Raw genomic sequence first — 15,277 nt, forward strand, 5'->3', positions numbered from 1 at the left:
CACTTCACAATGTGTTTTTTTAAAAATATAATATACTTTTGATAGTTATATTGTCATACTGCTCATTCAAATAAACTGTCTGTTGATACTGAAGGACTGGGAGAAACCTGACAGACAAACCATGTGGCAAAACTTGAAGGAAAACCAAGTTCTATGGATAGTCAACTTCTTTATTGCAATGAGTGCGATGTTTTGGTGTAGGTACTATAGAAGTTGACCGAGCCTGTACCATCCTGTATACCTCTCCACTGACATGTGTGTCACCCATTTTGTATAAGACGGATACTGCATACCTAATCGCGTGAGTGAACATACGGACGTAATAGTGTAAGGTGTACAGGTAAATGATCTTGGCAAGCAGCTTCTAGAGTTTCACCTTGAATACCCAGGCAACCGTATACTTGGCTTAACATAGACTGAAATCAGAGTGCTCAGACTACCACGTAGTCTCTGACTATACATATTGTTTGATAGCAACAAATACTTCCGTTTAAATTGAAAAGAAGCCCCAGTGAGATAGGAGATTCAGAAGCCCAGGACACCCAGACTCCACAATTGCATTGCAGAACAGGCTGGGCATGCTAAGTTGTTTGTAGTTGTGTGTACATGAGATTAGGAGTTGACTTCTAATAGCCAGAAGTAATATTAGAAACAGTAGCTGTGTTTAGCAAACATTTCAAACAATGAACACAAACATTTATGTTAGCTTAGTTTTGAACACGTCGCATTACCGGAGAACACCTGAGGTTGTACACCAACCTGCCACCAAGATTTGAATACAGACTGTTTATAATCTGTCGCTGGATCAGGAAGTTGGGGGAGACCTGTCTCGCCTTTAAAAGGGGACTGACTGTCAACATTGTCATCTGCCATATGTCCCCACGATGACCGTTGGTGGGCACATCGTAAATTCGCTTTAGGATTTCTTACTCTTGTTTGCGTTTCTAAAGTTTCTGTCGTAATTATTAACAAGCACAGTTAATACCGAAGAGAATATGACAACATGGAAACAATGTGAAAGTATTTTTAAGAAAATGTATAAAGTATGCTTGTTAAAGTATGGACTGTGTACACTGTTTGAAAAATGTGAATCAGATATATTACCTGCCATTTCCAGGGATTATATACATTCCTTATAACGTAAACTGCCAAGCAAAGTGTGTACTCGTGTTTGGTGGCTTAAAATGAAACCAACAAGATATATCGCAATATATTCTATATCGCCTCATAAATAGACGGGTTATCCTTGTGTACATACTGAGGATGTTAGGGAAATGGATGGAAATTGGTTGAGGTCACGAGCTGGATCGGGTACTCAGATCCCATATATACTTTTATCATCCTTCATTACGAAGTGCTTGTACAATGAGAATCATAAGATTATATCAGAAACAGAGAACGGCTCAGTCTTCTCACCATCATTCCCTCGGTACTGGAAGACAGTTTGTGTTTAGTAATACACAGTACACATCTTGTACACGAACCGTACAGTAGTCAGTGTGAATTGTGATCTATCACTTTCACTTAAAGTGAAGATAGGATTGCAGGATAGCAGATTTATTGTAAAGAAACACACTGAAGTCAATTGGTCTAATATTGGCAAATTCACACCACAGACCATCCCGCACTTCAGATGTATATTCACATGACGTTTGGATGTGAGTCAAGGAGTCTGAAAAGAAGGCACCACAGTGTTCACACAGATTTTAACAGTTTGTAAACAGTTACCACTTTCATAAAATACCCCATAGAATGTATAAGGATTGGATTCTTCTGCGCAGCTACCCAACCTGAGTGAACAGATCATGAAGAGTGAATGTGTTCCAATTCTTTGAGATCTGGGTCGTTATGACTTCGCAAAGTCCAAGATCTCGACTGGAAGTCGAATACTGCACCTTTTACTTTCTTTTTCCATATCGAACTTGGCCTCCATCGTCAGTTATAGTTCTCAGCTATCAGCAAAAATGTCTTTAGACCGCTGTATGATGGGCTCACCAAGGCTATGTCATCTGCCTGTGTTTGACCAAATGTGTTAAGATCTAGAATAAATTAGCCTCTATTAGCACGAGTCAGTTCTGACAGGAGTTCAATAATAAATTAAAGGTAGAGTCTGGCGAACACCTTGTAGTAAAATGAACCATGTTGATTGGTAGTTATCACAGAGTTCATCATACGAAGATACAATTTGTCAGATGTACGCCACATCTGGCCTCTGACACAGTTTGACCCTCAAACCATCATGCCAAACAGTGTCAAATGCCTTGGAAGAGTCAAAGCAGGCGACACTGACATCTGACTGCAGTTCATGGTAGTAATGAATGGTTTCCTGTACATTAAAGGATGATTGCAGGGACGACAAGCCCGGTTGGTACCCATCTGCTGTCCGTTTGGGAACACATCTAGTTGTTTTATTGCGGGGAGAAGAGGAAGTAGACACATTTCAAAGATGTGTTCAATAACAGGAGTTAAAGAGATCCCTCTGTATGAGTTTGGATCATTACGGTTCTTCCTTTGAAAACTGGTACACTTACGCTATCCTTCCATAGCAATGGTATAATGCCTGAGCTTATTACAAAGATACACGTGGTTATTCTGATAACACATAAGTCAGTCACCCAGATTGCATAGCACAAGCGCATGTGAAATATATTATCCTCGGTGAAAAGTTCGTAACTTGATGCATTACGCAATCAATAATGATTTGTGGACTTACCTCAAAGGCATTTCTGGCTTTGTATATATTTTTAAATATTTATATGATTAATGCATGCAAAGTTGAACAGTCTAATCATAAAACCATTCGTCTATGTTTGAAAGACTTTGCAGGATGTCAAATTGATCTAACAAGACCATTATTGGTCTATTGAGAGACATGATTCTCTGAACGTATTCGCACACGCTCTGTTCACCGAGTTGCTAACACACATGCAGCAGTATGGTGTTGATGATTTGTCTTTGATTAACACCTATGGAACACGTTCCATAACCAGAAATATAACGCAATAAATTATTTGCATAATCAACAGAAATCTGCTTGAAGCGTACGATCATGACTATATCAGCATTTTTTTAATATATTGCTTTCAGTAAATTGAATCTATCAATGGATAAGTGTGACAAATTGATACGCAAATCAAACAACTTCATCGTTGTAGTGAAAGTGATTAATGTTGTCATGCAAAGTGTGGAAATATTGGGCTCATATAGACGGACATTGCACAATTATCAACTTGCTTGTTATGTTGATTAAGGAACTTTTAATTAAATACTAATAATAATCGGAGCTGTGCTCAAAGATAATTCACCGGTAAACCTTTTCTGCAATGTTTAGATGCAACGAGACATTGGTATGGCCAATATGGGGGCTTCACAGCGTCGCCTGGTAATAACGTTCAACTGCATCCAGGCCACCATCAGTAAATTGATAAACCTAACCAGCAAAACCATCCAGACCCAAGACCGCCCAAGATCGGAAAGCCCACGAGTGACGACACCGGCCGAAGACCGCTTTATTCAGCAGATCCACTTCTGGAACAGATTCGTGACGACGATGTCAACGGCGGCCATAGCGCTGGGACACGCCATCAGCGGACGAACAGTCCTTGGCGACTTGGTATATGAGTCTACCGCCCCTTCCGTGGAATGGCCCTGACCTGTCCACACCGTCAACACAGGCTGCACTGGGCACGTCGGTGGCCGCCACAGAACTGCGTTCATCAGTTCAATGGAGGAAGCGTCATAGAATGGGGCGGCATTTGTGGCCAGAGAACAACATGACTGGTTATCATCCGAGGAAATCTGAATGCCCAGCGAGACCTGGGATGAAGTGTTGAGACGTTAACGTTTTTTGTGATGACCTTTATTCGACAACAGACAAGAGGAGTAATTTTGCAGCAGGACAACGCAAGGCCTCACACCACCAGAATTGTTCGAGAATACCTGCACAATGTTAACGTCAACGTATTGCCTTGGCCAGCGCATTCTCCAGACAAGAACCCCATTGAACATCTCTGAGATCATCTTGATTGTCAGCTGAGGCAGCGTGTACCACCTCCAGCGAGCCGACAGGAACTTGAACAGACTCTCTTTGACTTAACAGTATTCTTGCTGACGTCATCCGCCGACTGACGATGTCATTGAGCAGTCTGTGTTGTCGTGTATGGATGCCCAGGGTGGTCACACTCGCTATTGATGACGTGTCCCCTGACTCCTGTGCATTATGTGACACTTTATGCACATTTTTAATGAACTCTGATTTATGTCATTTAAATTTTAATCCCTTGACTCTTTAGTGAGCTGCGGCAAATGCAAGAAGAGCATTACAATGGATTTTTAGTTACATTATTGGAAAATTATTTCAGTTTGTAAAATAATTATCATAAATCTCACATACGTTGTTTCTATTGTTTGGTCAAGTGAAGTCGGTGATAACTTTCTTTTGCTGGCAGTTTAGCAATGACTTTAAGTCATTAAGATGATACTAATTAAAGATCATTCTCAGAATGATATATTGGAACACTACAAACGATGTTGTTGAAGACATATCATTGTATCAAATCGCCTGTATCAGAAGAGTATTTATGATAAGTACAAACGCGTGAAATTGTGGGCATCAGCACTCACGTTCACGAAGTGAAGAAACAGATATCATTTGACAAGTAAGCGCCAGTATCATTCCGTATACATTTATAAAATATGTTCAGACATATACCTTATATCAAATGTTACATTTCCATTGCTAATTGTGCATAGTTGCGTCGATTCGAATATTTTCATTACTAATTGCCTCTCACCGATTTAAGCACCTGAATAAAAGAGGCTAGTGAAAACTCTACATGTTTCATATCTTATCTGAGCATGATATCTGCTGTGCATAATCTAACAAAAATCTCTCCTCAAAACCGACTAACACGAGGGGTGGCTTCAAGTTTATAACTGTAATACATTTATTCCAAATAAGGTAGTAACTATAAGATCACGTGACACGCCATGAACGAATAAATTCACTCGAAGACTAATTAGGCAAAGAAACCGCCAGCATAAAATAGCAAAATGTTGAAATCAAGACAATGATTGGATAAAATTCAGAAACTTAAAACTAAGGTAACATCAGCGGTAAGAAAAGCTAAATCAGATTATTGTTCTAAACTTGATGATAAATTAAATAACAGTAACATTTCATGACAACATGACAACAAAGACCATTTCCCCTCTACATCACAATGGTATCATCTATGAAGACGCAAACGAGAAGGGAAACATATTTAACGATTACTTTAGTGACCAAGCCAAAATTGGATTCCCAGACAAACAGATACCAGATGTAGAATATAGAAAGGAAAATGTTATTAAGTGAAATTGTTTTGACAATTCTTTCATCAGTTGACATAAACAAAGCAAGTTGCTCTGACCAAATAAGCAATAAGTTTATCAAGCTAACCGCAGACTCACTTTCTTTGCCCCTCACATATATGCATTTAAAAAGTCATCGCAAGGGCGTATTTTTTCCCACTATATGGAAAGAACTTCGGTATTTCCTTTGGATAAAAGGCAATGTAAATGAATGCCACAATGCCACAAATTTGCAATCATGATTTATGCCAGGCGATTGTACTGCTTATCAACTCACATATCTATATGGCTTTATAGCAAATGCTTTAGATAATGGAAAAGAAGTAAAGGCGTTTTCTGTGACATTAGTAAAGCTTTTGACAAAGTATGGCATACGGGTATTGTTTAGATTAGAGGCTTATGAAATACGTGGTAGTTTAATTGATGGTTTCGCTGTTATCTTAGAAATAGAGTTCAAAGAGTAGTTATAGATGGCCGATCATCAGAAATGAAATATATATCGGCAGGAGTCCCTCATTGATCAATCTTAGGGCCGCTTCTGTTCCAAGTATATATAAATGATGTCATACATACATGGCATCAACAGCAATATTGGACTATCTGCTGATGACACATCAGTGTATATAAAAATGATGCCATACATACATGGCATCAACAGCAATATTGGACTATCTGCTGATGACACATCAGTGTATATATAAATGATGTCATACATACATGGCATCAACAGCAATATTGGACTATCTGCTGATGACACATCAGTGTATATATAAATGATATCATACATACATGGCATCAACAGCAATATTGGACTATCTGCTGATGACACCTCAGTGTATATATAAATGATATCATACATACATGGCATCAACAGCAATATTGGACTATCTGCTGATGACACATCAGTGTATATATAAATGATATCATACATACATGGCATCAACAGCAATATTGGACTATCTGCTGATGACACCTCAGTGTATATATAAATGATATCATACATATATGGCATCAACAGCAATATTGGACTATCTGCTGATGACACATCAGTGTATATATAAATGATGTATATGGCATCAACAGCAATATTGGACTATCTGCATGATGACGCATCAGTGTATATATAAATGATGTCATACATACATGGCATCAACAGCAATATTGGACTATCTGGTGATGACGCATCAGTGTATATATAAATGATGCCATACATACATGGCATCAACAGCAATATTGGACTATCTGCTGATGACACATCAGTGTATATATAAATGATGTCATACATACATGGCATCAACAGCAATATTGGACTATCTGCTGATGACACATCAGTGTATATATAAATGATGTCATACATACATGGCATCAACAGCAATATTGGACTATCTGCTGATGACACATCAGTGTATATATAAATGATGTCATACATACATGGCATCAACAGCAATATTGGACTATCTGCTGATGACACATCAGTGCATATATAAATGATATCATGCATACATGGCATCAACAGCAATATTGGACTATCTGCTGATGACACATCAGTGTATATATAAATGATATCATACATACATGGCATCAACAGCAATATTGGACTATCTGCTGATGACACATCAGTGTATATATTTGTAGTTGACACATCAGTGTATATATTTTTAGATGACACATCAGTGTATATATTTGTAGATGACACATCAGTGTATATATATTTGTAGATAATCCAGACAAAGCAACACGATATTTTAATAATGATTTGAATCGTATTTCTGATTGGGCCAATATGTGGCAAGTAAATTTTAATCCAACAAAAACTGAAACGATTATATTTTCCCGCAAGGTAAATCTCTCTGTATGTTCACCCATAGGAATGAAAGGAACGCAAGTAAATGAAATATATTTCATAAACATTTAGGTGTTTATCTTCAAAAAGATTGTTATTGGAAAAACATATTGACAAAATAGTAAAGGTTATAAGTCCTATGGTAAATTGTTTAAGAAGCTTCAAATATAAATTAACTAGACATACATTAAAACGTATGTATACCTATTTTATCATCCAAAACTGTTCTCCTTCCAAACAGAGCTCGCTCCAAATAGAAACACAACACATTCAGAACATTGGAACGGCCGCTCGGATATTTGTAACTTTATCAACTCGTGTTGATATAATTGATATCTGTAGACACTTGGGTGAGATTCTCTATATATACTTCCAAATTTCGATTATTGTTGCTTCATATGGGACAACTGCACGGAGGATCATTATATGACTCTAGAACATTTACAATTTGACGCTCTAAGAACGATGTGTGGAGCTGCGAGAGGAACTTGTCATGATAAAATCTACAAAGTCACCATTTCATACAATTAGTTAAACGAAGAGAAATAAAACTTTTTTCTACAAAGTGAATAATAATCTTACTCCAAACTACTGATATGGTTTAATTCTAGAACATATTTCGGTTTTAAGTTCTTACATTCTGAAAAATACTGATAGAAATTCGCACAATTCGTTGCCATGCACTCGTATGCACGCTCCTCTTTACCTGATACCATACGTTTATGGTTAAATGTACGACCCGAAATAATTAGCTCAAAATCAGCAAATTCGTTCAAAACACGATTACAGACCACACAAGGAAACACTCTCTTTGATAAAAACTTTGCATCTGGATTTTGTCAAATATCCCATGCTCGCCGCAGATTGGGTGTAGTGACGCTCATAGTTTTCATAGACATATTTCAAATAATCCGAATGTATGTGGGTATACATGGGAGATTCTCTCGAGTACTTCTTTTTTTGCCCCTGTTTTGACTTAATAAGATCAGATAAATATTTGTATACTAGTGGTTTTGACTTGAATTCAATTCTTTAAGGTAATCAAACTTCTACCAACAGAATTAATCAGTTTATTCTTGCCTCTGATCATGAATACATACTAATTTCAAATAGATTCAAATTATTCTAAACTCTTATGTATGCAATTACTATGAACGCTTGAATGTAATTTTGTGAATACTTTCCTATCATTATCCATTTCTTGCCTTTGTGGAATTAATTGCCTCTGTACTTTGTTTGAATATAATTAGTGATTGTGTTTTGTTATATCTAATGGAGCGGCACTTACATAAGCCGTTGGCTTGTTGTGCCAATCCATATTCATGTAATTTTTACTTCATGAATAAAGTATGTTCAAATACAAAAAGTTTATAACTGTTAACTTTCCCATTATGTCGAACAATATTTCAGCAATTTCATCTTTTGATGTCTACATTTTGCAATTCTTTCGAGAGACGAAAGAACGCTTTAACCCATGTCAACCCTGATTTTCACTGATCCATTCCTATTTTCACCACTATATTGCACTTTACGTCTACTGAAATTTGTTTCAGTAATTGAGATTATTCTCTCGGTGTTGACATGAAATGTTTCATATTACAAGGAAATTGGTACATGTGAATCAACAAATGGATATGCATTGATAAGCACCTTCATTCAGATAAACATCGGCACCATGTACAATCATGAAACAGTGAGAACACAACCCCTTGAAACACTAAAAATATATAAATGATTGAGGTTTAAAAAAATATTTTCATGCCCACAAAAGCGAGGATACTATCTTTTGACCAATTACTGAATTACTTGTGCAAATCAAACTTCGAAACAAGCATCTGATAATATCGTTTTATGTAATTTGACTTTATTGATACGAAGCGCGGTGGTAGTCCCGTGAGTTGGACCTTTGGGTCGAGGTAAAAATCCTTTGATGTTTGATGTTGCGACAACGGTGTTGCTTTAAGGGATTAAGGCACTGGTTTTCTACAAAATGTAAAATGTGTTCATTTAGGAAACGAAATAAGACGTGTACATATATGTGAGTGAATCCATATCAGTGAGTGTGTTCACTCAATAACTTTGATTAGTAATATGAACATTCAGTTCACTTAAGTCATTAGTAGTGAGTTATTCAATTTCTTACATAAACTTTCATGTTAAAATAATGTTGGAAATGTCAGTTTTAATTATCATTTTCACAACTTTAGTTATGGCAAATGCACAGTTAGACTACAAGTTTCTTCTTACTTATCGTGGTGGGAGATACCTATGTGTAAATGGTTATATGCTCCTTGTGAACAAGAGGAAAAGGTGAGAATTGATCACGTGGAGAGGCATTCTGACAGTTCCGAGAGTGAATCAGGTGGTTGACTTCGTCACAACCCAGTGGATAGAAGGTGACCTAGACCTAGGCAGTTGGAACCATTTCAACACTGACGGTCCCCGCACAAACAACAACCTCGAGGGTTGGCAGGGATGATCTTGGTGTGTGTGCGCAGGGAGGCAGAACGAGAAATAGCTTGCTAGTTATACTACACAGTGTTCTCAGTGCGACCAGGAAGTAACTCACTTTTATTAAAGGCCACACTGTCTCTACACCTGTCAGACATATACAGCTGGGCGTCGGAAATCAGCAATGGCTGTTTGTGGATGTTTTCTGCTGGGGCTCCTGGCTGTACTTCGATATCGGGTATGTCACGTTATTCATATACTGTGAACAACGAATTCATTCATTTTCATCATGTCAAATTTTCACTTACTTTCCTGCTCAATTTTTATAAAGGACAAGCAGCAGTAGGTCCCGAGACTGGTTGAAGAACCAGAATATATACCTACATCACCTGCTTCCTGACACAGACCCAGTAGTAATATACAGTATGTCATACACGTTCATATAAAGCATACTTACATTTATGAGTCAGTTCGTAGTTCATACAATAGCTTGTAAGGTAGTCCATGTATACTCATTCTCATATATTCTGATGTGTACAATTCATCTGTTATAGCTTATACATTTTTATATTTACTCATATACATTATGTCATATGTGTTCATATAAAGCATACTTTTATGAGTCAGTTCATATACCTTGCAAGCTAATGCATGACCCACGAATAGATCCAGCAGTAATGTGTCTATATATTTCCCCCGTTGATATTTACCCATGCAGAAGTTACGGCATTTGTGCACGTGGCTTTTTATAATCTTCTGCCCATTCGAAATGGGGTATCCTGGTAGCGTTGTGCAACTGTATGAACACGATCTCTGGTCCACACGGATTATCTATGTTTGACCCACATTCTAAACCTCACGGAACACGACAAATGACTCAACGCATATACATGCAAAATTCGAGTAAAATATACACTCAGTCTGTAACTTTTATGTTACTTGAATGTGCCAAGCCCGTGAGTTTGTGGTGCATTACTGTAATCGAGAGAGCACTGCGGTAAACATCGACAGTGGAGGCCCGTGACATTTTCTTTTAAAAATGACAGTAGTGCCCTTTGGACTAATTTCGAAGTCATAAGAAATGTCTCGTCGTGAATCATATTGATTACATTAGCTGTTGGTGCGGTTTAAAGATAATTGTAGCATTCTGTCAATATAGAATGCTTGGTTCTCAGTCAATAAAACCGATTTATTGTCATCCGAAGTGTAAAATGACTGTCGACAGCCTATCAGCACTGTATACGTTCGACAGGTTAAAATTATCGGATAATTTTGGCGACGAGTTATGTTTACCGTTCTATCCCTTAACGCTGACTGGAGTTATGATAAGACAACCTTTATAGAACAAGGAAGATGGCACTATTGATGGACACCTTCTTTGTTACAATGACAAGGACGTTTAGGTGTAGGTAGCAACACTGTTCTCAAGAAATTGACGTATAGATATGTGAAATAGGAAGGTTATGTATAATATGTGAATAATGGATACTTTTACAATGGTGAATGGTGACAGACTGATATTTACACAACAAATAAAGTTACAGTACATAGGTGTTGCTACTTGTCGTTTTCCAAATTAAAACAACAACAAAAATAAGTATTCTTCTTTCTATTCACCTTTTGCATTATAACATTTCCCCTGTACTGTTAATTTTTCCTCCGTCTCTGTTTCTAATTGTTTGTGATGTAATTAGTTATTGTAAATATCTTTGGAGAGGGATTTTATAAGTTGTAAGAACTTGTCCACGATCATATTCAGATTGTGAATAAAATATGTTTAAATTAAACTTATAAACATAAGCCAGAAATTTATACGCAAATGAATAGAGTGTGAAACCAGCAAACGACAGGAATGTTGTACAATTAACAATTTCTGCTTCACAACTGACTAAGTTTAGGTAAGAATACAAATGACAGCAGATTACTGCAGATCAATTAACATGACATAACACGACAGAGTGGCATGCAAATTACAATGACCATATGGGGACAAAATAGCAATGGTAATAGCAGTAGTGTGAGTGATAACAGATACAGATGCCAAGCTTCTAAGATAGGTCCCGGCTGGATATCTGGGCTAGAAATGTGGTCTTCTCACAACCACTGGCCTAATGTAATGTGAATTGTTAAAAGCATGTACTTGCCACCTTATATACTCTTGAAAGTCTTCTTGAAATTCCCATGTTGTGGTTTAAACGTACAAATAGTCATGAGGGGATTCATAAACAAGCATTAACTTTGCTTATGTCAATGCCGCTCCCTAACAATAAAACAATTACACATAGTGACGTACACATGAACTGGGTGCAAAACATAATGGCAATCTACAAGGACATGGAAACGCATTATACTCATGGAAACGAATAAGAGAACACCTGAAAGTACAAGTGTTCCTTCATTCCTTTGCAGAATTTCACCCACAGTGCAATACAAAGCTTGTGAAGAAACCTGGAAAAGAATAAAGGAACACTTGTACTTTCAGGTGTTCCATCATTCGTTTCCATGAGTATATAATGTGTGACAATTTACAAAGAATCGTTGATGGCAAATGAACTCAGTTTAAAAATGTAGTAACTACTAGTATTGTCATGTCAAGATGTCAGCAAAGCACGGCATATGCAATGAAACTAGGTTAGGTAAATTGCGAGAACTTCCATATTATACTGGATAGAGCTACGCTGTTTATATGCTTTAATATTACACTATTTCCATTCTAAATATTTCAACTTTCGTACCACTGAATCTTAAAAGAAAAAAATATAAAATGTAATCGAATCATACTTTCATTATGTATGTCGATGCCATGTGGTACCATTCTTCGAACTTTCTACAATTACCAGTTTCAGACTTCTCCTCTGTTGTGTACTGCTACTATCACGAATTTACAGTGCTTTATATTGATTTGTAAACTAAGATCATTTGTTAATGTACAACATGTCTCTATTTTATGTTGGCTTCATCCTTAATTCTTGTGCGTATACTTACCAGCATATACTGAAGAAGCCAGACACCACAATGCACATGCTCGTGCCACAAGATGCATTAGCATTTCCACATTCTCTTACCAATAGGACGATGTAATGTATTTTCTCCCCTTTCAGATGAGCAATGCTGCCACTACAACAACACCATCTCGTGAGTACTGATGTCGTATATCTAATTTGTGTTAGGCTTCTAACTAATAATGTCATTTTCACGTCTAAAAGTTATGACAATAACTATGGTCTACTGTAATTGAAGGGTTTAACTATTATTGCTTGAGTTCAGAACGTGTGTATGTTGCATATACGTCGAATGTTTCATGCATGTGTACTCAGATGGTCGTGTAGCACGGCAACTGTGTTAATATATTAGGTATATCCTCTCATCATTCACATGGCTATGTACCAATTCCAAATATACCCACAACAGGAACATTGACTCATGTGTGTACCACATCATCACGCAAAAATATCTAAAATCTGTGTCAATTAACTATCGCTGTCAGTCTACTATCAACGTCAACTCTTGCAGTCACTGCAGTTGTCTTCACGTCGACCTTCTCCTTTCTGCTGTTACAAAATCTTCCTGCTGTATTTGTAGGTGTTCAGTAACCGAACTTCCTTTCACAGCTATCATTCATATGCTACCTGGCCTTGGAGGCATGGTCTTATTTCAAACCGAGGAGAATTTCAATATTTACTCTGTATTTTAATCCTCTTTCAGAAAAAGATTGATATATTAGTGTGTATCAGAACTCTGTAAAGTGAAATACATTGTATTTCTGTATATACTTAACATTAAGTATTACTTAACATTTTAGTACACTAGCTTCTACCCTGCGTTAAATTATATAGATGAGAAAGTACTAATGTTTTATAAAATATAACTGCTTTGTAACTTGATTATTCTGCAGTAACTTTCACTGATACATAGTCCTATGTTCAACGTTTAAGATTACACTGGATATAGCATAGCGTTATGTGAAATAGCTGTCTTTTAGTGGCGGAATAGAACATGCTCGACTGCTCCTCAAAAGTGACAAGAAAGAAATGATTATGCTATAGGTAAGGCGGTCTCTCTGATCGTCTCCAAATCCATTCTTGGCATAAATGTGTTGTAACAACATAATTATGAAACAGGATCGCTTCCAAATACCTTCTCGCCTAAATGTGTTGTAACAATATATAGTCATCATGTTCCGTGATACATACTCCGCTGATCAAGCAATGAAGTTTTTCTTAATGCTGTTAAAGTGGACTGCAAATATTCACGCACTTCCTTTGTGTTTTCGAAAATCAACAAGGTATATTTTTGTCTAGTATACTTGTTTTGAGTATAGAGATCGCCATTTCTTGATTGAAGGATTATGCTTATTAATCCTTGAGTCAGTGATTTCATGGTACTCTACCTTGACCCACTTATATATCTCTCTTTGTAGTGACTTTTATGGAGCTTAGGGGACCCCTTACGAAATAAAAATGGACCTGTATTATGTTTTGAAGTTAGATATTCATGGCTCATTTATAGTAGGTTTATACTTCAGTTAACATCTCAGTCCTATGTGAGGCATTATTTGATTAAACATTAATATATATTCACTTCATGTAATGTCTATGTTCTGTGAGGAATGTTTTTAGTGGGAACAAACTACAAACTCTTTATGTAAGTCAGTCAGAATTTGAATGAGTGTTATCTTGCCGGTTATTTAATTCTGCCCTGGGTAGGGAATCCTCTGTCGTCCCCGTTCAAGGATCTGGTATAGGCGACTCTCCTATCTTGCATGAAGATCCTTTTTTTTCAGAGATATGTGACATAAGTAATAAGGATGGGTACGGGAGAAATAGATTAGAACTGAAAAAGTTTACTTGAAGATAGTTAGAAGGATGGTTAAGATGTAAAATGTAGTTGTGTGAAGTGTTGGTGATCGCGTTTTGTGGCAATTTATAGTTGTTTAATGTGACGCTTAACTGGCTTCATTCACAGTATCACAGTTATCGCTTTACAGCAAGAGAGGTAGACATTTATGTTTGAAGCACTATACACTTAATATAAACACTTATTGACAAGGTAACATACCGAAGGTACAGACGTCAAGGAGAACGCTTTTGAGATGTTTGGTTGAAGTGTTATGGTATGAACACCCTTGCTGCAAATGCAGAAACAGAACGTCACAATTCAGCATTATAAGGCCCACACACAAGTTACACGTGATGAAAGAGATGTTTTGAGGCAGCAGTCCCTGCAAGTCTTCTATACTGCCATGACTGGAATAAAATAGGACAACGACTGCAACAGGATCAGAAAGAGTGATACTTATGAATGTAAAACCTCTTCGGGAATTTTAATTTGCAGTGACACATTTATCTTGAATATACAGTTCATTCTGGCGTAAAATCCCAGTTTATCGTTTAAATGTTTTAAGTTAGTTTTAAGAAAGAATTCTGTGATCCTACCTAAATGTGTTTAAAAAAGGTAAACATCATCCTGACAACATCGAAGCAACTATGTGAGCAACAAAAGAAGGGGATATATACTGTCAAGTGTATCTGGCTGTCATGATATTCACGAGTATGCAAAACTTGATTTATATAGCACTGAATACTCATGTTCAATTTCAGAAGTGGGGGCGGAGGGGTAGCCTAGTGGTTA

General features: G+C 37.0%; 1 protein-coding gene across 3 annotated transcripts in view; it reads left to right on the plus strand.

Annotated features, from left to right (window-relative positions):
* Positions 1 to 9,740: 9,740 nt before the first annotated feature.
* LOC124261914 overlaps positions 9,741 to 15,277 on the plus strand; it is a 322,925-nt gene continuing 317,388 nt past the window's right edge. The window contains exons 1-2 of one of the 3 annotated variants that reach the window (XM_046696277.1): positions 9,741 to 9,884; positions 12,748 to 12,781. In XM_046696277.1, coding sequence (XP_046552233.1) covers positions 9,831 to 9,884; positions 12,748 to 12,781 — 88 coding nt within the window. In that variant the 5' untranslated portion in view covers positions 9,741 to 9,830. The remainder of the gene's footprint in view (positions 9,885 to 12,747; positions 12,782 to 15,277) is intronic. The other 2 variants (XM_046696278.1, XM_046696279.1) reach the window with 2 other exon arrangements.

Source organism: Haliotis rubra, unplaced genomic scaffold (assembly GCF_003918875.1).
Source record: "Haliotis rubra isolate DU_JTF1 unplaced genomic scaffold, ASM391887v1 Scf816, whole genome shotgun sequence".
NCBI lineage: Eukaryota > Metazoa > Mollusca > Gastropoda > Lepetellida > Haliotidae > Haliotis > Haliotis rubra.